Below are 23664 nucleotides of genomic sequence, written 5' to 3'. Positions count from 1 at the left end.
CAGATGGAGCCATAGAAAGCAGTCTGCTAAGTGTGGTCACTCTCTCACACACACACACACACACACAATTCACGCGCAGATATATTGTCTGATCCTATGTCTGATTCATCACTGTGTTGGAGCCAGGTCCATGTTCTCTGCAGTGATCTTTTGCTGTCTTTGCGAGTTTCACTTCCACGGTCCACACTGATATGAACTGGATTGTGTACCAGGAAAAGCAGCATGACTACTAGGAGGTCCAAACAACACAGTTATGTCATCTTTATCCATTTATTTATTTATGTGGGTGTTTAGTACAGACATGGTCAGAGTCATAGACTATACAGTCTATGGTCAGAGTCCTATCCCCCCTGACTGGGCCACAGCAGTTCTCCCTGGCCAATATACTGATATGCTGTAATGTCGCGGAGTCCCTTCCTTGGGGGGGGTTGTAGTGATCGCTGGCAAGTGTCCATGGTGACCTTTGCAGCCAGGGGAGGGGAGGTGGTGGGGCTGACCAGGGCTGAGTGTGTGCAGGGCAGGGCAGGGAGGTCGTGGCATTACACACGGATGTTGCACTCATCATTGGAAACGCAAATGGAAAATCTTTTTCCTCATCTCATGTACCTCTGAGCCTTTCGCTTAAGCTTAAATCGGGATTAACAGGGGGACAAGAAGCGAAGATTTGGTAATATGATGACTCTGTCTGTCTAAGCCACACTGCCCCCGGTGCAACCGTAACCATGGGAGCCAATGGTGCAACCGTAACCAAGGAAGCCCATCTCAGCATGGCTATCAGCATGTCCTCTCAGGACTTCTCAAGTCTCTCTTATCAGTAAAAGTAAGGCATTCGGATGTACAAGGCATTTATAAAACATTAACCGACACCACAAGGAGAACAGAGAGCATAGAATAGTAACAGAAGTTGGAGTGTTACTTCATATACAATTTAAAAAAACTATCTGACATTTTTTAAATAATCTCAAAAATCCCTAGAAAGACCTGAACTAAGCCTACTCGAACACCTCTAAACCTTAGAACACACAAAGCTGAGGTTCTGCTGGTGGGTCCGCTCCAGACACTAACAGATTAGTACATCACACACACACACACACACACACACACACACACACACACACACACACACAGGTAGGAATGCTACACTGCAGCAGGAAGTTGTGCGTCTAGAGTGCGGTCCCTCAGCTGAAGGATGGAGCTGGTGGTGGTTTACATCATGAGTCCGTCAGCAGACCTCTGGCAATGATCATCCGCATCACCTCATTGGTTCCTACAGGAGACACACATCAGCCTCACACCACTGGCTTGCTCACTTCTGCTCACATTTTGACAGAAAAAAAATCTCTCTCCTGATGTTTGAGTGAAATTAGAGGTATGTGTGTGTGTGGCGAAATTACCCTCCAGTATCTGGTGGACTCTGATGTCTCTCATAAACTGCTGGACGGCGTAATCCTTTAGGTAGCCATAGCCGCCGTGCATCTGCAGCGCCTGGTTACAGATCTGGGAACAGAGAGGAGGTTCAGTAGCCTGGTAATGCCCACCTAGAATCTCCCTTCCGTGAGATACTAGCCTCACTCAACAATACACTAATGTTTCCTTCACACACCAGAGAGAGGTAGGGCCAATCAGAGAGAGGATGACACTATAGTTTCGAAATCAGGAGCAGGGCTCCGAACCGGTTCAAGGAACGAAAACGAAAACCGAAAACGAACGGAATTTTACGGAATTTTACGAGGAGCGGAAACGGAAACGAAAACAAAATGGTCTTCAACTGTTCCGGAACAGAAACGTTATTCTGAAATCCACAAAACCGGTTAATAACGTTTTTTTTTTTTTCGTTCTCTATATAACAGCTTAATAATTTGATTTCTGCAGTTTGAAATAAAAAAAAACGAATAAATGGACCTTTGGTCCAAATGGGTATATTTTGTCTTGCTGTTGTAGTGTAACCTATCCGTCTGCCACTTCGGATCTTAGGCCAGCTCGTAGCGTAGGCCAGTGTTTCTCAAAGTGTGGTCCGCAAGCTATCCCAAGTGGTCCGCGAGCTGTTGTAAAAAATAATATAGATGCGTTGTTTGCAATATTGAACCAACTTGTATGTAAATCCAAAGTTCTGCAATACTGCCTATGTAAGCTATGCCAATTTAAATCATATGAATCCTCTGACACAATAAGCAAGGTGCAAAGACAATAAGCAAGGTTGTCAATAAGCATGGGTTCAGTGAGTAGGCCTATTGTGTCTATTAGCTATGTGGTCCGTGAGGTTTTTTCTAATGGTTAAGTGGTCCTTGGTCTGTAAAAGTTTGAGAAACACTGGCGTAGGCTACTGAAACTGATTTGGAAATTGTTTGTAGCATATGCGTAATAGCCTATTTTGCCTGTCCACGCCTTGTCGTTTTAAAGTCGGGATTTGAAATGTTTGCGCAATTATAGCCTATTCTATGTAGGCTAGAAGAGTTAAACAGGAAATTTGAGATAGGCCTTGTCAGCAACAGACAGGTTCGTTTATAAACAGGGTTGGAATTATAGCGCAAGCCTTTGAAGATCTCCATATGGATAAAACTCCAAAAGGCTACAACCAGGTAAGGAGTTTAGCACGTATCCAGAAATATTTTTGATAAGAAATGATTTATAGGCATAGGTTAGGCCTACAGCAAGTCTGTAGGCTATGGGATGGATAGCCCATCTGAATGTTTTTGGATGCCGCCTGTGATTTATTATTTTTGGCCATAGCTACGGTATAGGCTAAATCAAGGGGAAATAATGAGTAGCCTACGTCTATTCTAAGGTAAAGTCCACAAAAATAGACTTGATAGGCCCGCCAAACACTGCCGGAACTTTAAGAACGAACGATATTTTGCGTTCCGAACCGGTTCAGGACCGATATGTTGGTGGCGGAACGCATGCAAGAACGAAAACGTTAAACATAGGCCTATCTGAACCGTTCGGAACGGAACGTTTGAAAAATAATTTCGTTTTCAAGCCCTGATCAGGAGTGGCTGTGGTAAATGGTAGTAGCAACGGCAGAGTCAGACCATCCGCACCTACATGGATTCAGTACAATGGGTGTGGAGCTAGAATTGATCTCAGATATTCACCAGAAAGGGGCTGAAATGTAAATCATTTGGAATAATGCAGCAGTGCAGCCCTCACCGCGAAGCACTCGTCGGTGGCGAAGAGTTTGGCCATGGAGCAGAGGGCCACAGCGTCGGGCCTGTTCTCCTGCAGGGCCTTGGCCGCCTCCCGCACCAGCAGACGTGACGCCACCAGCTTAGTGGCCATCTCGGCCAACTTGAACTGCAGGAACTAAACACAGAGGGCATCACAACACTGCAGTGTTACCGCGGCTACATGTGTAATTACACCAGCTTAGTGGTCATCTTGGCGATAGGAACCACAACATCACAATGTCATCTTGGCCATAGGAACCACAACATCACAATGTCATCTTGGCGATAGGAACCACAACATCACAATGTCATCTTGGCCATAGGAACCACAACATCACTAGGGCAACATGTGTTCACACTAAGCTAACAACAACATAAACATTATTACACCGCCATGTGGGCATAATTACAACTACAGCAACATTAGTATATCACCATATGGATATTAATGAGTTAAAATGGAACGACTTGATCATGGACATGAATGCAAAATAAAGTTTTGTTATTACGCTAAAATAACAATATATTTGAGTGTGAATAGTTCTTACACTGTAAATTGTGCAAAAGCAATAGTCCACTTGATGGCTATTTATATTGAGGAAATGTTTTTACCAACGATCAATTAAAAACTTGTAGTGATTCTCACTACCATATGTCTGTGCCTGACTGCATGGTGCACATTTCCCATGTTCCTTACCTGATTACTGGACAGCGGCTCTCCAAACTGCTTGCGCACACATAGGTGGTCTCGAGCGAGCTGTACACATGCATGGGCAGCCCCCAGAGAACACGAAGCTGAAGGAACATACACACACACACGAACACACAAACACACACACGAACACACAAACACACACACGAACACACACACACATACTCTAAGCCAGGACTCAACAAGGAAGGATAATAAACATCAATGAAAGATCAAAAGAGGATCTAAACAAACTCAAAACTCAACTCTTTCCTCTAGTTAGAATAACTGAATAACTGCCATCAGCACTGAGGGTGTAAATTTCAACACTGACAGAGTCGCTCTTCCATTTTGTTGACATAGTGGTAAGGTCAACTTTAAAGGACACACAACATATTAATCTTGTCTGTAAATAACCTGAAGTTATTGCATGAGATTACAGGGTGAAAATATACTGCTTTCAAAGTCAGTTTTAGTAATAATTAATCAATCTAAATAAATAATTGAAAGTCAACAAATTACATGTTTCAGGCTCAGATCAGACGCATGACTGGTTACCACCAAGCTTTACAGGTGTTTGTTTTCCCAGAGATTCGATGTCATGTCAATCAGACGAGTCTCTTTTATTACATGAACTGATCTGTACACTAATTGAGGCCTGTGTGTAGAGACACAGATCGCAGACTCTGAGTTACTCTAAGCCGTGTGCACCCAAAGAGACTCACTCACAAAAGACAATAACCACACGCATGACTGGACCACAGGCATTTAGAGGTAACTGAGGTCAATGGTGCACCACAAACCAAACAAATTCATGCTTAAAATAAATTAATATTACGCTACAGGTATGTATCCTCCATAAATCTGTAGTTTAACCCACACAGTGTAATAACCTGAAGGAAGGGGGCTATGAGTGACCTTTTCTAAAGGGGTGAAGACAGGAGACTGCTTCACACAACCGCAAGCAGCAGAGCTTACTGTTCCACCTAATACAAAGCTGTCGTTTATTTCATTAAACTTTCATATTACGCTTCTCTGTCTCTGTAAGGAGTAAGTGTAATAAACGTCACTGTTAAGTGAAAAGTGTGTGGAAGTGTACTTCATACGGACACTGATGACCGATAGACATAGGGCTGAATGAAAAGATCTGCAGTAAGTGAACTGGGGTTGAGACTGTAGCACTCCCTCCATGGTCCTAATTGGTCCCTCCACTCGGCGGCCATATTGCAACGCACTTTGGGCACTTATCGGGCATCTATTCCGGGCAGAACTGCGCGTGCGCAAGACTTCACAACACCAACCTCGCTCCAGCCACACATGATTGGTACAATGTATTCACAACACACAACATGATTGCTACAATGTATCTGTGGCCAAACTTTTGGCCTGGAAGGGTTGGGATGTGTGTAGATAACTGCCATATTGCCATTATGAACTAATCCCATGCATTCCTATGGAGGATTTTTCCTTTTATTTTGTCTCCTCATTAGAAAATCTTTGACTGCAGTCTTCACAGTCGTAAGGATGACCAGGACTTCCTTGAGTCAGTCCACTCAGGTAGAAAGGAGCAACTCACCAATATTGATGCGCCCTCCGTTCAGCCCCTTCATGGCGATATTGAAGCCTTGACCCTCGGCGCCGAGCCGGTTGGCTACTGGGACGGCACAGTCCTCAAATATCACCGCTCTGGTTGGCTGGGAGTTCCACCCGACCTGATTGGGCAACACTGGGCTTTAGCAAGGAGAACTGAAAGCATTCTTTCAGAACGCTGAACTAACTAACTTATGCCCCCTGGTGGGCATCTTAAAAACCACATGACAGCATAAATACTCTTGACTTGACTGACACATACATAGAGTGAACTAATCTTCTCAGACAGTTAAGCCTGATCTCTGCAGAGATTAACCAAGTACATAAATTGTTTTGATATAAATTCAGGTTATTGATCCCTGACTTCCCCCCAAATGATCCCCGTCTGATTAGATAATTGATCCCATCTTGTGCCCCAGTCCCAACATGACTGCCTTAAGGTTTTTGCCCCTCTGTGCCCCCCTTGGTTCTCCTTCTGTTCCCTGTTCCCTCTGCCCCCCACCCCCCTCCCCTCCCATTGGGTTCCCCCTTGATTCCCTCTCCCAGTTCTCACCTTCTTCTCCTTTTTGCCAAAGCTGAGTCCCGGCGTGCCCTTCTCCACCACCAGACAGGAGATGCCCTTGGCGCCCTTCCCTCCTGTGCGGCACATCACTACGTACACGTCTGTGTCCCCTCCCCCGCTGATGAAGGCCTGGACAAGCACACAACACAGACCAGCACCGGCCAGAGGTCAGAGGTCACAGCTACATTTAATCATTTGGCCGACACTTTTACACATGGACTTACAACAAGGGATGTATTCTATCGGCCAGCAGCACTCAAGGACAAAAATAAATCAGAAGCAATAAAAAGTTAGATAGAAATACAGCTTCCGTGCTTAGTCAGCAGATTTAGACTAGATTTTTTTACAGACATGAAGAATAACTAACAGTCATTTGAACATATGCGCTATGAACTTTTAAAGGGGCACTCCAGCACTTTTTACCCCTGCTGTCCAAGGTAGGTCACGTAAGTTAAAAACAGCTGGAGTTTCCCTTCAACTGTTAAAATGCCATGAAATAAACGCGTCCCACCACAGTACCTTGGAGCCGTTGAGAACATAGTGGTCTCCTTTCAGCTGAGCACTGGTCAGCAGAGAGGCCGCATCACTCCCGCTGCCTGAGGGCACAAAGGGGTCGTTACCAAGACGCTAGAGGAGTGCTGGGCTGCCATTTCCTCCCAGTCCTGAGCCAATGTTCGTAACTACAGCATGCACCAACGGGAGACAAGGGTGACCCACAAACAATAGCTGGGAAATGCAATGACCCCTGATGGCCTACAGTATGTGGAACATGTATCACGCAAGTACTCAGGTCAGGCTTACCAGGCTCAGTTAGACAGTACGAGGCAAACTTGTCCATGGTGCAGAGTTCTGGACAGTACCTCTCCCTCTGTTCCGTGTTCCCAAACGTATCGATCATCCAGTTGCACATGCTGTGGAATGACCAGAGTTACAAACCCAGTCTGTCAAACATAAAATCCAGTTACACATGCTGTGGAATGACCATAGAGTTACAAACTCAGTCTGTCAATCATTCAATCCAGTTACATATGCTGTAGAATCAGCACACAGTTACAGCTCTCTGTCAGTCATGGTGGGATGCTCATGTGGCTTTACCCATCATGCCATGCTCCTCCTACCCCCCTGCACGATGATCAAGCCTGACCTCATTCAGACAGACAGCACTGCGGAGAATCTCATTCAAAATGCATTGCACACCCAAACTACACTTTGTCACCCCCCAAAAAAGTGCTTCTGTTTAATAATTTATACATTTTGGATGGCACTCTTCAGGACATAAACTGGCCTGCTGCGGTCAGCATGTCTGAGGGATCTCGGCAGCGTGAGTCAGCGATGAATGATGGTGTTGATTTTCCTCGTAGCTGAGAGGAACCTGAGATGTGTGAGGGTAAGAGGCTTACTTGTGAATGCTGATGTACGCCGTGGTGCTGACGCAGCCTGTAGACAGGGCCTCGAAAATGACCGTGGTATCCAGTCGGGAGAGGCCAGAGCCGCCCACCTCCGGCTGCACGTAGATCCCGCCGAAGCCCAGCTGTGCTGCCTTACGCATGCACTCCACAGGGAAGATCTCCTACACACAGCAGGGAGCACAGGCTTTTTTACATGTCAGCAATCAAATAGATGATCTCCAGTATATGTTTTATGTAGATTTGTTTTTCTTAGTGTGGTTTGTGATCTGACTTGATTTGTGATAACATGTTTTTTTTTTCTTTCTGACCTTCACATATAATTGGTACAATATGGGGTTCTATATGCAAATAATAATTAATATAAATCAAATAGTGAAACATTCACACCTTCTCGTCCCATTCGATCATGTGTGGTGCCATTTCATTGGCTGCAAAGTCAAACGCCACTTTCTGAAATTCCTTCTGTTCGTCTGTGAGACCCAAGGATGCTGTGGAACAAGAGAAGTTGACTTTGGGATACATGTGCTGCCAGCCTGCCACAGACATTCAGAGAGCAGGCTAGGACAAGCTTATTGGACACGTTTATGGGGTAACATTGGACTCTAGTCGTCTTGCTTTTAGAAAGCAGTTTTTTTTTCAGACAGTGGGCAGACAATTGCCTGATTTAATGTCATCTAATCATAAGACACTTATAATATTGAAATATTGATCATCCGCGTCAAAGACCCACCCCCAAACTGAATGGCTGGTTCTTTATCACGTGACAAGCAGCATGTATGAAAAGAATACACAACTTGCATGCACCCGCAGTAAACAGTCTGTAGATTAACCTTCAGATGAAAGATGAGTATGACATAACATTAAAACGAACAATTACATGTTAAAGGAGACAGAAGACATGCCTTTAAAGGTCAATGATGACTGTCTGAAGGTATTTCGGGGTAACAGCTAAATTCTGCCTGGCTGTCCTTAGGCTACTGTTGGTCTAGCATTTTTATTTCAGATTACAGAGATTTTTTCCCACACCGCAAACGAAAACTCAACTGTAAACTGTATAACGATAGCTTTTAACCACTGAGGAGGACATATTAACGATCCACAACGTCACATTGTAGGCTAGCGATCTTCATTCATTCGATCAAACTGATCTATCCATGACCTAACATTGTGTGACGATAACAAATGTTAAGTTGACGTTACATTGTTGCACATCAAAGTTTTAGGCTAAGTTACACAAGGTTTCTGATGGAACATAACGTTCAGACGTTGACAATCAGATCATTTCTGTGCCATCAAAGAAGACTAATACAAATCATTCATATTGTTTTTTTGCAAAACTCACGATCGATACACGATGCAATTCCTCGTCTCGGTATCCTATTAAAAAATAAACGCCGACTTTTGCAAACACAGGAGGTTAACCTGGAAAATCTCGATAGTGTCCCAACGGCCGCCATGATGATTTCGGCTGTTACAACACATCACACTGCTTATGGGTAATGTAGTTTTGTCAGGAACCGTGTTATGTCAGCCAGAAGCTACGACTTAACTAAGCGACTACGCATAAACGTCAGTGAAATCGCGTGATTAGACAACTTCGGGAATATAAATACTGCAAGCTCGTGTTGTCTGTCTTCGTTTTATATCAGGGTGCAAGGCAACGCAAGCATTAGATGAGCGACCATAATATTGCGCAATCGTCATACAGCGCGGGAAAAGAGGGTCACAGGTACAGGACAGATCTCATCTCATTCAGACTTGCATCCCTGAAAGTCCGTATCAAAAAGACGTGACAGGCAGTCCTACGATTCGAGCCATAGCTAACCAACTAAACCTCAACTGTTGACACCAGAAACATGCCCCCAAGAAAAAGGGCACGTGGCCCTAAAAATACCACTAAAGGTAAGTTCAAACAAAACAAGTTAGAAATGTGGAAAGAAAAATCACGGATGAAGGTTTTTTTTTTGTAGACTACCGCTGTTCAGTGACTATTTTCCCATGTTAGCTGTCCAACCTGCCTCAGACAACGAGGACAATTCTGATACACCTATTCAGAGGAAAGGCAAACGGAAAATGGCAACCGCGAGCAAGTCCAAAGGGAAAGTTGCGAGTTCTGATGTTAAAGACTCACCTGGCAAAGCATCCTACTGTCACTGGCTGATGAAGTCTGAACCTGAAAGCAGATTTGAGAACGGGATAGATGTAAAGGTACGTAGCCAGACATGTGTGCATGGGGACCTAAATGTTGAGATTTGCTGCACAGAAAATGCTTGCTATAAATATTTATATTTCTGTTTCAAGTTTGGAATAAAAGATTTAAAGGCCCTCCCCGATCAGACAGGATGCTGGGATGGCGTCAGAAATTATCAGGTAGGGAGAATGACTGAAGACTGGCATCCCCTTGCTGCCTGCCTATGTGACATGTTACAGACTACTGTTGCAAATCAGGTCTGAAAAAAGCCAGCTATAAGTTTTGCTTTTACTTTTTATTTATATACATAACATCCGACCACAGGTGTCCTTAAGTGAGGTCAAACAAAAAACGGTTCTGTTTACTGAAAATGGCTGTTGTTGTGTTGTCTTCAGGCTCGTAACTTCATGCGGGACATGAAGGTCGGTCAGCAGGCTTTCTTCTACCACAGCAACTGCAAAGAACCGGGCATTGCAGGCCTCATGACGGTGAGTGTGCCACTGACACCAGCTGGCCTTGGGAAAGGATTCAGGCTGGGAGCAATGTGAGCACAGTGTTGTCTGGTGTTACTGCCCGTCATGATCTGTCTGGTCAGGGCATTGATCTCTGATTTGTGTTCATTGTTCTAGATTGTTAAAGAGGCCTATGTGGACCACACCCAGTTTGACAAGAAAGACGTGCACTACGACGCCTCGAGTAAACCGGACAACCCTAAATGGAGCATGGTGAGAACTGATCTATGTCCATGTCTGGAGACCACAGCTGGTTGGGCAGCACATTCCTGAGACCAACACCCTAGTGCAGTGTGTCTCTATTTTAGTTCAGAAGAACCGGGTGTTAAGTCTCACACCTATTTTAGTTTTTTTAGGCAGGTGTGAGGTGTGTGTGTTCGCTGATGACGTGAGGTGTGTGTTGTTGCCTGATGGCGTAAGGTGTGTTCACATCTCCGCTCCCTCAGGTGGACGTGCAGTACGTGAGGATGCTGAAGCGCTTCGTGCCACTGGCCGAGCTGAAGAAGCTCCATCAGGAGCACCGGGCCACGGGCGGCCCTCTGAAGGACATGGCACTCTTCACCAGAGCCAGGCTGTCTGTGCAGCCGCTCACAGCAGGTCAGTGCTCTGCCTACACTGGCCCCACAGGCCTTAACTTCTCAACAAGGCTCCTACCTGCCCGTAGTGTTAGACTACTTACATTACTCAACACTGCTACCACCTGCCTGTAGTGTTAAAAACAGAGGTTTGGCACACCAAAGGTCAAACCAAAACGCAAAGGCACATCGACTTATGGTTATTGATTATGTAATCATGTATGTAATGTGTATGATTAAGTATCATACACAATATTATTTTTTCTCTACAGTGTTCATGGGCTAAGATAGACACGCACATCAATTGGCATAATGCTCATACTGTATGTTGACTGAGCTGGGTGGTAGATCTGTAGTCTATTAGACTTTATAATAACCACTTTATGACTACCTAAAACTGTTTTTAATTACAAAGCTGTGTCTGATGCATTTAAAAAGAACCCTCTACCCTATTTCATGAGCCTGTATAAAAGTGCATTGGGTTCCTCAAAATTCCATGGCATGCCTCACTTTGTCTCACGGCACACCAGTTGAGAACAATTATATTAAGAGTACTCATCAGTGCTACTACCTTCTGTTAGAATTGGAGTACTCATCACCACTGGCAGGTGTTCACTACTCAACACTACTAATACCTGCCCGTAGTATTAAGGGCCCTTCACATTGTACTCCATTATTGTCAATGGCTTGCGTGCACAAGACCAGGCCTGCCGCGCAAGCAGCATTTTGCCGCTCTTGCACGTGCCGCTTAGCCTGGCGAGCCAGACTCACATTAAAATGTAGGGTCTGGGCACTCACCGTTCGCAGTGCTCAGTCCGAGGGGTGGGATAATCAGTTGTCTTTCAAATTCCCTCTGCACGCAATAGGATATTTGTTTTCAAGTAGCAGGGGATTCAAGCCAAACCGTTGCAACTCTGCCATCAATCATTATGTTAAGCCCACCAAACGACTCTATACACGATTTCAATGCCCTGATTAAGTTTCGATTTCTGGAGCTCACAAGCCAACGGAGAGTTGCTAGACTAGCCCTGGCGCTAGGGGCGCGTCTAGATTTCTAGGCTACGTGCCGCTGTCAAAGTTGAACCATGTTGAACTTTGACCCCGGTGCACTGTAAGTCATAGGTCTTTTGCGCTGAGCACGGCGGCAACCACAACAAAGCAAAATCAGACGGGCAGATAACGGACCGCTGGTGGTATGCCGCAGGTGGCGTGCCACTTGTGGTCCGCCGTTGGACCACCATCTCTTTTTAAATTTAGCATAGTCATGAATATTAAGAAAAATTATTAAAACTAGATGTACCGCAGAGCGGTACAAAATATGACCGCCGCCCAGTCCAGCACATTTTTTCCACAAAAATAAATCTCGCTGAAAGGCATATTTGATTCTATCAATAAATTGCATTGTGCACACTCAATTCTCACTGGTATCTGCTAGACAACAAGTACCAAAACATGATTAGTTCATAGATTTCACATGTAAAATTGATTTTATACAACCCCACCCCCATCTTGCCTGTTCATAATTCTGAGAAATTCTTGAAATGTGTGCGTGTACATGTTTATGTTTATGTGTGTGTGTGTGCATGTGCGTTTGCCTGTTTATGTGCCTGTGTGTATGCATGTGCATGCATGCGTATATATGTCTACTGTGTCATACGTAGGATTACTGTAAATGTATGTGTGTGCGTGTGTATCTGTTTATGCACATGTGTGCATATGGAATGGGTTTACATGACCCCTGGAAGCAAACATACGCAAAAAATTGGTCATCCTAGGCCCTACGGTTCTCAAGATATTCACAGAAAACTGTGTCTGCCCTACCCTCCTTTCGGGGGGTCCAGTCCAGCGGGGGGGGGGGGGCTACAGATCAAAACGAAAAGCGATGGTTCCATGCTATCCATGTGGGGTTACATGCCCACCAAGTTTCGTGTACCCCGGTCTTTCAGTGTCCCGGGAATCCTTGTTGGTGTATGATCACTAAATGTACACATCAATTATTTTATTGTAAGGCCCCCCATGAACGAAAGTCCATGAAACTTGGCATGCATTCGGAGGGTGTCATAATGATCCTACTAATTTTAATTTTTAATAACTAGGTGGCGCTATACATGAAAAGTGGTAATGGGATAGGTTGACATGCCCCCTTAAGACCAACATACAAAAAAAGGTGGACCTCCTAGGCCCTACGGTTCTCGAGATATTCACAGAAAACTGTCTCCGGCCACCTACAGGCCAGTTGGTGTATAGTAACATAAATTAATTTATTGTGTGGCCCCCCATGAACGGAATTCCACGAAACTTGGTGTGCATTCAGAGGGTGTCATAATGATCGTACACTTCAAATTTCGTGCAGTTTTGACTATGTTAGGTCACAGATACCTGCGATTACAACACCTCATTTTTACTTTTTTGTGTTTGACTAGGTGGCGCTATACATGAAATGAGTGGTTATGGAATGGGTCGACATGGCCCTTTGAGATCAACATACAAAAAAAATGGTCCTCCTAAACCCTACGGTTCTCGAGATATTCACAGAAAACTGTGTCTGCCCTACCCTCCTTTCGGGGGGTCCAGTCCAGCGGGGGGGCTACAGATCAAAACGGAGGTTCCATGCTATCCATGTGGGGTTACATGCCCACCAAGTTTCGTGTACCCCGGTCTTACAGTGTCCCGGGAATCCTTGACGGAAATTTGGACGCTGCGCGGCGGTCATAATTATATATGGAGTATAACTGAACAAATGAAAAAGATGTTAGACCAATAGTGGCAAAATATTGGGCAATTTGTCTGCAACATGCCAACCGACCGCCAGAGAACCGATGAGCAAAATGCCAGCGGGCCGCGAGATCTGCCCCCAGTGGGCCGCCAGCTTCTTGCTATCTGGGTACTACACGTTAATTGCAAAAGCTACAAATAATTGTGCACAGTTAATTGTCACAGTTCTGACTAATATATTAAATTCACCCTCCTTGACTATGCCACTTATGTTAGGTAAGTGTGCGTAGTGCATAAGTGGCACAGAAATTCTGATTGGTTAGCTTCACAGTCTGTCGGGCGTGCTCACCAATCAGGGGTGGCACAAATGAAAGACATTTGGAATATTGAACTGAATCAATAAACATTCAAAAATCAAAATAAGCAAAATAGATATTTTCCCTAAATTGTGCAGCCCTACTACACATCCAATTGAACTATACATTTTTCCAAAACCATTCTTGCTAACTACCAGTAAGTTAGCAACTTTGTTAGTTGCAATGCAATTTTCCAATTGCCAACCAACTAAGTTGCTAACAGTTTAGCAACTATGGTTTTGGGAAATGCACCCCAGCACTATATGCCTATATGAAGGTAATTAGTGACCCCTCTGGATGCAGACTGAGAGCAGAAACAAATAAATATACAGGCCTATCATAATTACCATAGGTTCACACTTTTGTTGATCTTTCTTCTTTCAGAGGAATTCAATTTTGTTTTGAGTTTGGAAGAGAAAGACCCACTCTGAGACTACTACACAACTACTGAACAGAAACAAACCAGTTACATTCTGGACACTAAGAAGATACTATACAACCAGGACTAAGTATTCTATATTGTTTTATATTTAATAAAGTTTTCTGTAGTTAACCATGTGTACATTGGACCTTTATGCTGCTGTTCCTCTGGTGTGTTTTGAGCGCCATGTTGGTCTTTGTGATGCTGTGCGGTGTAGCTTGCATGCTCAAAGACACGTAGGACACAGGCTTGGAGTTGACAGGTTAGAAGTTTATTTGACCAGAAGGATTCTCAGACCTCCACACAGACAGTGGGCAGCAGAGCCTCACTACAGCGAGAGACAACACACTCACAGAGCCATGTTACACACACTCTCTCTCTCTCTCTCTCTCTCACACACACACACACACACACACACAGAGCCATGTTACATTCTCTCTCTCACTCACACACACACACACACACACACACACAGGAGCAAAAGGTTATATATGTGATTTAATAAATGCTCTCTCTCTCTTTCTTTCTCTCTCTCTCTCACTCTCACACACACACACACACACACACACACACACATACACACACAACCACCAGGAGACTGATCCTACCTCCAGTCTGAGGCGACTGGTCTAGACTCTGTTAATTCGTAAGACTGGACACATGTACACATAATTCATATTAGAATACTGTCAACAGTAATCAGTAAAGTACGTATGAGAGCGTCTCGTCTCCTCTGTGCTTTCCGTATGTGTGTATGTACGGTAAGAAAAGTGGAAATGGATTGCAAAAACAAGCGCAGTGAGTAGTAGAAGCATCATGATTGCTTTTTTTTTTTTTTTTTGCTACTTGCTCTTGAAGACAACACTCGACTCCTATGGCAAACAAAATACCTTTCTGTCAGGGAGGAAGAAAGGTCCTAGCAGAATGTACTGGATTTAAAAGACAGATTTAAAAGACCAAGAGGTGAACAAAATAGTAGATAATTTTTTCTTTAAGTATTCACATATGTGTGTCCAGCTCTACACAATATTCAAAGCCCTAGTCCCGCAGAAAGTTAGTTAACTGACCCAGGACCTTGAGAAGGGTGTCTGGGAGACAACCCTCAGGTCATGGTCAACATGTTTGTTTCCCAGTGCAGATTCGCACGGAATGGCCACCGAAGAGTGGAAAAGGACAGCAAAGCGTACTTAAATTGTTAGTGCAAAAAAAAAATAACATCTTTAAAACGATGATTATAAAGGTCTGAGGGGAATGCAGGGGGAGATACATTTGTTTTAATAGAATGGAATGTTTAAAAAGAGAATGCAACATCTCTCTCTCTCTCTCTCCTACAATCTGAGGGGAGGTTAATGGCCCAAGTGCACGTGGAGTTAACTTATCAAAAATATACTATACATTGCAACCGATACGTGACAAAAGAAAAGGTTTGATCAATTTAGAAGCGTGCTGTTGAGTACCACCCTCTTGTTTGTTTGTTTTTTTTCATATGTTGCATATTTTTCTTTTTTTTGGATCCATGTAGTACAAAACTAAGCTCACATTACAAAGAACTTCACTCCATCACCTGAGAGGCCCACACAGGCTGTTCCCTGTTAGCTATTCCCACACGGCCTGCCCCCCCCCCACCCCCTATAACAGCTCACTCCAGGCCGGCTCTGGTCCCGCAGTGTGACTTCAGAGCCTTTCAGGAGTGAGCTGTTATGTGGGGCTGTGACTGATTTTCTCTGATCCCTTTTGAAGCAGCTAGAATTACACAAAACTGGAAGCTACCAGGACAGTGACGACGTTAGCTGAGATGAGGCTGCCCGACTGGCCACCGAGACCTCTCTCTCTCTCTCTCTCTCTCGCTCTCGGGCGCCTGCTCCTCGCCTAGCTGCTGTCCTCCTTCTCCTCTTTCGGTTCCGGCACTTTCTCTGAGCTGGAGCGGTCTGAGCCCTCGAATCTCTGTGAGGCTATGGTGGCCTGCTGGGACATACTTCTCCGGACGATGTCACCTTTCCTCCAGAGGGTGATCTCCTGTGGGGAGGAGCAGGGCAGAGATACTAGTGAACAAAGCTAGAAACAGAGCTACTCATGGTGGAATGAGGCCCAGGGGAGCTAAACACCCTTTCAACTGCATAAACAAACATGTGCGTTCCTGAGGCATTTCCGTTGGCACAGAAAACAACATTGAACTAATGGTAAGTTGGCAACAAACAAAATTTAAAAACGAGTTTTAAAGTCAACACTTTGTAGAGCATTATGCTAAAGCCCAATTTATCTGTGTTGGTTTTGAACGTTTCAACCAGAAGCCCTCTAGGAACAGATTGAAAGAGTCTAGCACAGCACTGACACCTCCCAAGGTGGAACTGTTCACACTAGGAACGATAACTATAATGATGATGGCAAAAAAGCCTTGTTGTAAAATGACGTACATAAACTACAACAGTAACAACATGAAGAACAATATCGTTGGGGATCACTTTCAGAGTGACTTTGAGAATGATAAAAAGCTGACAAGTGACAACCAATTAGAATCCATCAAATATTAGACATCATATCTATCAACACAAGGAGACTTCCCTTACTGTTGGTCAGTGTAGATGCTTGTTTACTTATAGTTAGTTGTCTTTACTTTTATCGATTTTTTTTTTATTTCCCTTTGATGATTATTAAAGTCTATCTATCTATCTATCCATCCTGGTGTAAACTGTCCTGTGGTGGGCTATACAGTAGCAGAGCACTGCCCATCACACTTCAGTAAGAGCTGTTCAACTGACCCTCCAAGTCACTGGGTCAGTACTGTGAGAAGCAGAGGCCTGGACCAAGATGCTGAGCAGCTGGGGTTGCCTATTACACAGCTGGGCTAGTTAAGATGATAATTACAACGCAAGCCAAACATACAGCCACTGGGACAGGAGAACCTTACACACTTTACATCTGGCTAGTTGTAATGAAATTCCTGCTAACAACGGGTCCTGTGTTATGACAGTATGATTCTGAACAGGTCTAGAACACTTTCTAGATAGATACAGAATTAATCTTGAGGGAAATTTGGAATTTCCTTCTTTTCCAATCATTCCATTGGCCACTATGATATATGTTACACACACATTACATTGGGCACTGATACTGTATATTACATTGGTCACTGTGGTATGTTACATTGCCCACTGCACTGAACTGAGAGGCGGAGAGCGTACCTGCTGCTTGAAGTAGCGTCTCTCCTCCTCGTCGATGAGCACCAGGTTGAGGTAGTAGCGAACGGAAAACTTCTTGTTAATGTCCCTCATGGTGGGAGTCATCTCATATCCTGCCAGGAATAATCGGATGGGAATCGATTCTCCTGAAACACAAAATAAAAAAGGTAATAAATGAATTAATTAGTCGATAAAAATGTAAAATGAGCACTGAGTTTTTGAAGGCAGGCTTACAGGCCAAGCCCAGTTAAAGCTCTGATCAGTTACAACATAGAGCCCTGTTCGAGGTCACCAAGTACTCGATGCTGCCTACCTTGAGCTATCCTGCTAGTGACTAGGCTACTAAACTATGTTATAGGGGCAGAGTTTAGACTGTGTTTGTGCCTCTTAACAGACTCAAAGTTACAAATGCTGTGCAACATGAACAGGATTCTTGCGAGATTCCATTATGCGAGACAACTATTTCCCTCCGTCACTTCCTGTAAAGTCCAAACACTAGATTTATACTGTTTCTCCTTTAAGCTCTTGAGTTGGAGGGCTTTTTCATTAAGGGGTTTTGTTTGCACACTGGGAACCTTCTTTTGGGTTCAAAGATTTGGCTGTACTCCTCCTGTGGCGCTAGTTAATCAAATGAGTCACTTGTGTTGTGTGCCTTGGCTTACAGTACATGTGGTTTATTCAGCTCACAGCGTGTCAGATATAAGTACACAGATGATTTCCTGACTAGGTGGACACGCGGTGTGAATGACATGGATTAAATTACATATTTTCAAGCAAAATGGCAAATGCAAGCAATTCTAATCCTAAGCCAAGCCGGCACAGTCTCACTCTGCTTTCTAATGAGTATGCAAAGGTTTAATGGCAGCCAGAGTTGTTTCTTTGTTGTTCTTAAATCCAAAGTCGTTTTCAGTTTTTAATAAAACATGCCTTCTTAGCTTGTGTTGGCACATCAAAGCCAAGTCATCACAAAGGTAAGAATATACTGTAAATTATGCAAAATATGTGAAGCGTTTCCAAAGCACTGGAGGGCAGTGTATACACCTACATTTACACACATATGCATACACATACACACACACTAAGAGACAGACACACATATACACAGACACACACACCCACAATGTGTTCCTCTACACCACACAGGGTTTTAGGAAGTGGCTAACTCCAATCAGGGGGCATTAAAGGTCTGCCATATGTCCTCTGCTCACTGTCGACGAGGCGTGGTGTGTCATATGACCTGGCGAGCTGTGCCCGATGCCCTGTCTGGGTCCAAGCCCATCAGAGTGCTGCCAGGCGAGAGAGCCATGTGCACCCCCTCTCTTTTACTCGGTCGCCTGGAAGACAGTGTGCCATGATCCCAGGCTTTTACGAAGGCTGCTCCAGGTTTACGGCCCTTTATGGAGGCCTCCTCACTACAGTTAGGCAATAAACTAAACTACTCCATCACGTGAGGCCCAGGAGTCTTAAAAGCACATGATCCACTGATATCTAACATTTCTGTGCTTATAGAGTCCTCAAGAACACATCAGACATTCATACTCATACACTTAGTCACTCAGTTAGCCTGCTCTGAAACTATTAGCATTACAGGCTAAACCAATGCAATTACGCAACCACATCTGGGGGATTGTCACCTGACTGGCTAACTGCTACGGCAACTGCATTAAAGACCAGTTTGACGAGAGTGAAGCTCCTCCACAGAGAGGGCTGCTGCATTTTAGCAATAACATGTTCGAATGATAAACCAGCTGAAGAGCCCAGGGATCAGAGTTCAAATTGCACTCACTTTCTTTGCAAACTTCCTTGTCGACCAGTACATTACTATAAAATACACCTATGTTTACATGGGAACCAAATTTTACATGTAGAAGTTGCAAAAGGACTTGCGGACAATGCAGGGAAATCCTCAAACTCAGATGTTCTTTTACACAGTGAAAAAATAACAGACTTGGAGCCTCATTTTTACCTCGGACAGGTGCGCCATCCATAATCTCATATTTGGCGATGGTGTCGTTCTCATGATACACGCTGGGTCCCGTTCCCGTGGTTTCCCGCTTGATGATGTCAATCTCCATGTGCTTGATCTTTATTCTCACTAGCAGGAAGTAGATCTTCCCCACAATCACATCCTTCAGGTGATACCTGAGTTTGGAAGACAATTTAACACACCACATCTCAATGGTTTCAGTCTAAAGTGTTCACATTTCTAAAACGGATAGTTCCGGTCCTTGATTAGGATTGGCTGAATTCGTGTTCACCTAGACCGCATTTCGTTCTATATTACTGCGCTACCATAACTTTATACAGAAGTTAAAGTAGCTGTGTCTCGACGTTGCTTGGAAACAATACAGTATATTTCTTGGCGGAAGAATGATTATCTATGAATAAATTGTTACATTTCTCATTGCTGTGCCTTTATTTTATGGAATCTCTAGTAACTGTTTTAGAAAAGCAATAAGCTACTCGAGTCCGTAGGTTAAGGGTCTTAGGCACTTCAATAGCGTGTCGTGCCTAACAACGCCCCTTAGCTGTTCTAAAATCAGTGTGGTCTCTCGGGGCTTATTGCTTAAATCTAAAGCTGATGATTTATGGTTGATGTAACAATGTAAGAGAGAGGCCGTACTTGGACTTGTTGTACTCAAACTCGATGTGGAGGCAGTCTTCGATGCCCACCTCCATCTTGATGGAGGAGTTGAGCTCGGGGTACGTACTGAGCGTGTGCACCACAATGTCCATCTCCTTACTGACGTCATTCAGTCTTCTGCTGATGGTGGCACGCAGGAAATACCTGAGAATCACACAGAAAACAGCACACCTGAGATAACAGCAAACAAACACACCTGAGAAAGGTGGACTTTTCACTACCGGCATGGTGAGGGGGAAGAGACCCAGATGGCTATTCCATGCTGATTAGTGATTTAGTGACAGATCAGGGTAAGTTAACACATAAAGTGGTAAACCTCTTAATAAGAGTCGCATGGCTCTAGGACTTTACCACAAACCCTGAGTTAACCCCAGTTTTAGCACTAACCCCCCCCCCCCCCCCCCCCCCCCCAGTTCCCTCATGTACAAACAAACACAAAACACCATGAAACAGAAACAGGCCAAAAAGGCAGTAACTGGTTGGTTCTCAATGGCTTGACTGCACCAGTGTGGTGCTGTGATGGATTTGTCAGCAGGAGAAGGGGGAGTTCACTGGTCTCACCTCAGCTTGACGTTCTGGCCAGTGTAGGTTTCATACGGCTTCTCCACGTGAGTGAACTCAAAGTCAAACGACTGCGAGTGCGACAGTTCACCAGGTCTGGCGAGATCTTTCACCAACGACACAAACTCGTGATGGTTTCCCCTGTCATAGTACAACTCTGAAGACACACATACACCTCAGGTCACTGACGGGAATAATCACAAATACAAACTGCAAATTTTTACATTCCAAGCTAAAGGGAAATGCTGACCATGTCAAAGCACTGGGGAAGTTGTGGGTGATTTATAACACACACACACACACACACACACACACACAGCCGCCAAAAAGGTTAACTTGGGAAATGTTTTAACAGGCAAGAGTCTTCAGTTAGGAAACAATGCCATCTCAAGTAATTCATTCCTGTAGCCTCTTTTTTTCAGGGCAAACCTTTGAAGACATGTTTCAAGGACATGTCGTCTCTAAGCGATTAGAATAGTCTACTACTAGTAGATATTCAGAGGAATTCAATTATGATTCAGCATGTTTTAAATCTGTTGAAGTGGCTGATAGTTTATTTTGTCTCAATTTATTCAAATGTATTTATTTATTGAAAATGACTGGTCCTGAAAAGTCAGGCAAAACACATTGAAGATTAATACTTAATATTAATACTAAAAAATATTTGGCTGAAAGGACATACTCTTACCTATTTGTCCAATAAACTCGATTTTGATACCATAGTGCTCGAGTCTTTTTCCTGGATTTTTGAGAGTGACGTTCACTTTTCCGCTCACTGTCTCTCCGTCGTAGAAGAGAAAATATTTGTCCTTCTTCCCATCCTCGGTCTTGTGCTCTGCTTTCTTTCTCGTTTCGGCGTCATTTAGAACAATATCTACCTCAGCACTCTGTCCGAAGCCGAAGAAACTCATAACGGAGAACTATTTCACCTACGAGAGACACAAAATGGTTTCTAATGATTTCAGTTGGTATATCAGCTGCTCTGCTATCTCTCTCTCCCAGCAAAGCATTAACTTAAAGGAAACCGTGATGTCCTTAACAAGCACTTAGGTTAACAGTTACCTAGCCAACTGTTAGCGTTAACGTTACTGTAAAATGATCGGCGGTTCCGTGCTCTTTGAAGCAACTGCACAACTATAACCGTAATATAGGTTAACTTAAATGTAATTAATGTTTAGCTGTTAGCTGTTACAGTGCAGTCCTTAAATGATCTTATTAAGCTAATGTCGCCATGTTCTTGTGTTTTCTGAATTTCAAATGTCTTCTAACGTTACCTCCACCATTTCTGTCCTTAATTTACGCTACACATTGTAAAGCAAACACATGCGTTATTTGAACAAGGCAAACTATGATTAGCTTTGTAACTGCCAGTGTTTTAAACCAACCTTTATTTTGTTTCACAGAACACCGATTGTATTTATAAACTTGTCAGCTGCCAGTATCCAACCCACCGATGTGAAGTGAGTGCGTATTCAGTTTACTTCCTGTTGGGTAGAACAAAATCCACGTTTTCTTCCGGTGGACAAACCCGCGTCACATGTTAAAGGGCCCTCCCTCTCATTTGCATGTTCAATGCAAGTAAAGTATCCACAACATAGAAAAACAAATGCGTTGGGTTCAGACATTATGACCATTTGCGTCCCACATCTGCCATGTTAGTGAGACTCACAGTGATATAAAAATGAATGACAAACGCAACAAAGGTCAGGGGTGCTTTAAAGGTACACTATATATTTGTTTTTTACTTTGCCATTTAGGTGGGTCAACATAGGGTTCAACGTCAAAAAAATTGATACAAAAGGTTTTTTCATGGATTCTGGTACTGTTGGACATGCTAAACAACATACTAAAAATCTAGTAAAATCTGACCTTGGGAAAGGGGTTATTTTCAAAATGGCCACCAAAATGGCTGTTAAGAGGTTAAAATGGCTAAATCTGAATTATTCAGCCTACAGGGGTGAAATTGATGTCAAATTGTGGTCATATTAAACAAGAATATGATTTTAAATGGTAATATTGAAAATGTTTCAATGCTCTACCTTTTTCAGCCATATATTAAAGGAGAATTCCGGTGTGATATTGACCTAAAGTGTATTGAAACATGATACCGAGTGTGAACGTATGTCTCATAGCCCATCTCGACTTGTCCCCTGCACTCCAAAATCTGGCGCTAGTTAGCCGATGCTACCAACAACTTTTTCAGTAGTGGTGCTTCGGCATCGGGCTAGCCATGCAAATAAATCACTGTTTTACACCCATTTACGAGGCTCAATGTATCTCCACACTTCATTGGTAGACTTCCTAGGGCCCTGACATTTAAAACGAGACATTGAGAACTTTGAAAAAGCACTGGTAGTTTACTTACAAGACGATTTATACAGACAGTATCTTCACGAAGTTTAACGTTTGCAGCCATCTTGAATTTAGTCACGATAAGTCGAGCAACGAGTAAGAATGAACAGGTATGATAAGGGATCAGATTCCAAAAATAATTCAGTGGAAATGCATGGATTCCAGTTTCTTCCAGTAGCAGCAACTGGAATCCATGCATTTCCACTGAATTATTTTTGGAATCTGATCCCTTATCATAGCTGTTCATTCTTACTCGTTGCTCGACTTATCGTGACTAAATTCAAGATGGCTGCAAACGTTAAACTTCGTGAAGATACTGTCTGTATAAATCGTCTTGTAAGTAAACTACCAGTGCTTTTTCAAAGTTCTCAATGTCTCGTTTTAAATGTCAGGGCCCTCGGAAGTCTACCAATGAAGTGTGGAGATACATTGAGCCTCGTAAATGGGTGTAAAACAGTGATTTATTTGCATGGCTAGCCCGATGCCGAAACACCACTATTGAAAAAGATGTTGGTAGCATCGGCTAACTAGCGCCAGATTTTGGAGTGCAGGGGACAAGCCGAGATGGGCTATGAGACATACGTTCACACTCGGTATCATGTTTCGATACACTTTAGGTCAATATCACACCGGAATTCTCCTTTAAAATAAATGTGTTTTAATACAGAGCAAATGCAATACAGGATTATGAACTATCTCCATGGCATGGAGGAAGATAAGACATGTCTTAACTGGTGTT

The 23664-nt window shown here is 43.6% G+C and overlaps 3 protein-coding genes across 4 annotated transcripts; 1 reads left to right on the top strand and 2 right to left on the bottom strand.

Moving 5' to 3' along the window:
• Positions 1-256: 256 nt before the first annotated feature.
• On the bottom strand, positions 257-9004 carry acad8 (acyl-CoA dehydrogenase family, member 8). Of its 2 annotated transcripts, XR_006024514.1 has the most exons (12): positions 8762-9004; positions 7807-7907; positions 7411-7580; positions 6812-6921; positions 6530-6606; positions 6002-6139; positions 5435-5570; positions 3865-3962; positions 3151-3303; positions 1395-1497; positions 1128-1267; positions 257-1093 (listed from the first exon to the last, which is right to left on the bottom strand). XR_006024514.1 is itself a non-coding variant. In XM_042067523.1 (11 exons), the coding sequence occupies exons 1-11, from the start codon at positions 8874-8876 to the stop codon at positions 1212-1214; spliced, it is 1257 nt and encodes a 418-aa protein (XP_041923457.1). In that variant the 5' UTR covers positions 8877-9004; the 3' UTR covers positions 257-1211. The 2 variants fall into 2 exon arrangements, 1 of the variants encoding a protein (XP_041923457.1); XM_042067523.1 differs by having other exon boundaries at positions 257-1267.
• Position 9005: 1 nt separating this feature from the next.
• Positions 9006-14321, top strand: thyn1 (thymocyte nuclear protein 1). Its single transcript, XM_042067526.1, has 7 exons — positions 9006-9321; positions 9425-9627; positions 9721-9789; positions 10006-10098; positions 10240-10335; positions 10569-10719; positions 14153-14321. The coding sequence occupies exons 1-7, from the start codon at positions 9276-9278 to the stop codon at positions 14197-14199; spliced, it is 705 nt and encodes a 234-aa protein (XP_041923460.1). The 5' UTR covers positions 9006-9275; the 3' UTR covers positions 14200-14321.
• A 623-nt stretch (positions 14322-14944) lies between these two features.
• vps26b (VPS26, retromer complex component B) lies at positions 14945-22076 on the bottom strand. Its single transcript, XM_042067524.1, has 7 exons — positions 21959-22076; positions 21262-21502; positions 20574-20730; positions 19992-20156; positions 19335-19510; positions 17372-17514; positions 14945-16205 (listed from the first exon to the last, which is right to left on the bottom strand). Exons 2-7 carry the CDS (start codon positions 21482-21484, stop codon positions 16059-16061), a joined length of 1011 nt encoding a protein of 336 aa, XP_041923458.1. The 5' UTR covers positions 21485-21502; positions 21959-22076; the 3' UTR covers positions 14945-16058.
• Positions 22077-23664: the final 1588 nt, after the last annotated feature.

This window comes from Alosa sapidissima, chromosome 17 (assembly GCF_018492685.1).
Source record: "Alosa sapidissima isolate fAloSap1 chromosome 17, fAloSap1.pri, whole genome shotgun sequence".
Lineage (NCBI taxonomy): Eukaryota > Metazoa > Chordata > Actinopteri > Clupeiformes > Clupeidae > Alosa > Alosa sapidissima.
This window is presented reverse-complemented; position numbering and strand designations above follow the sequence as displayed.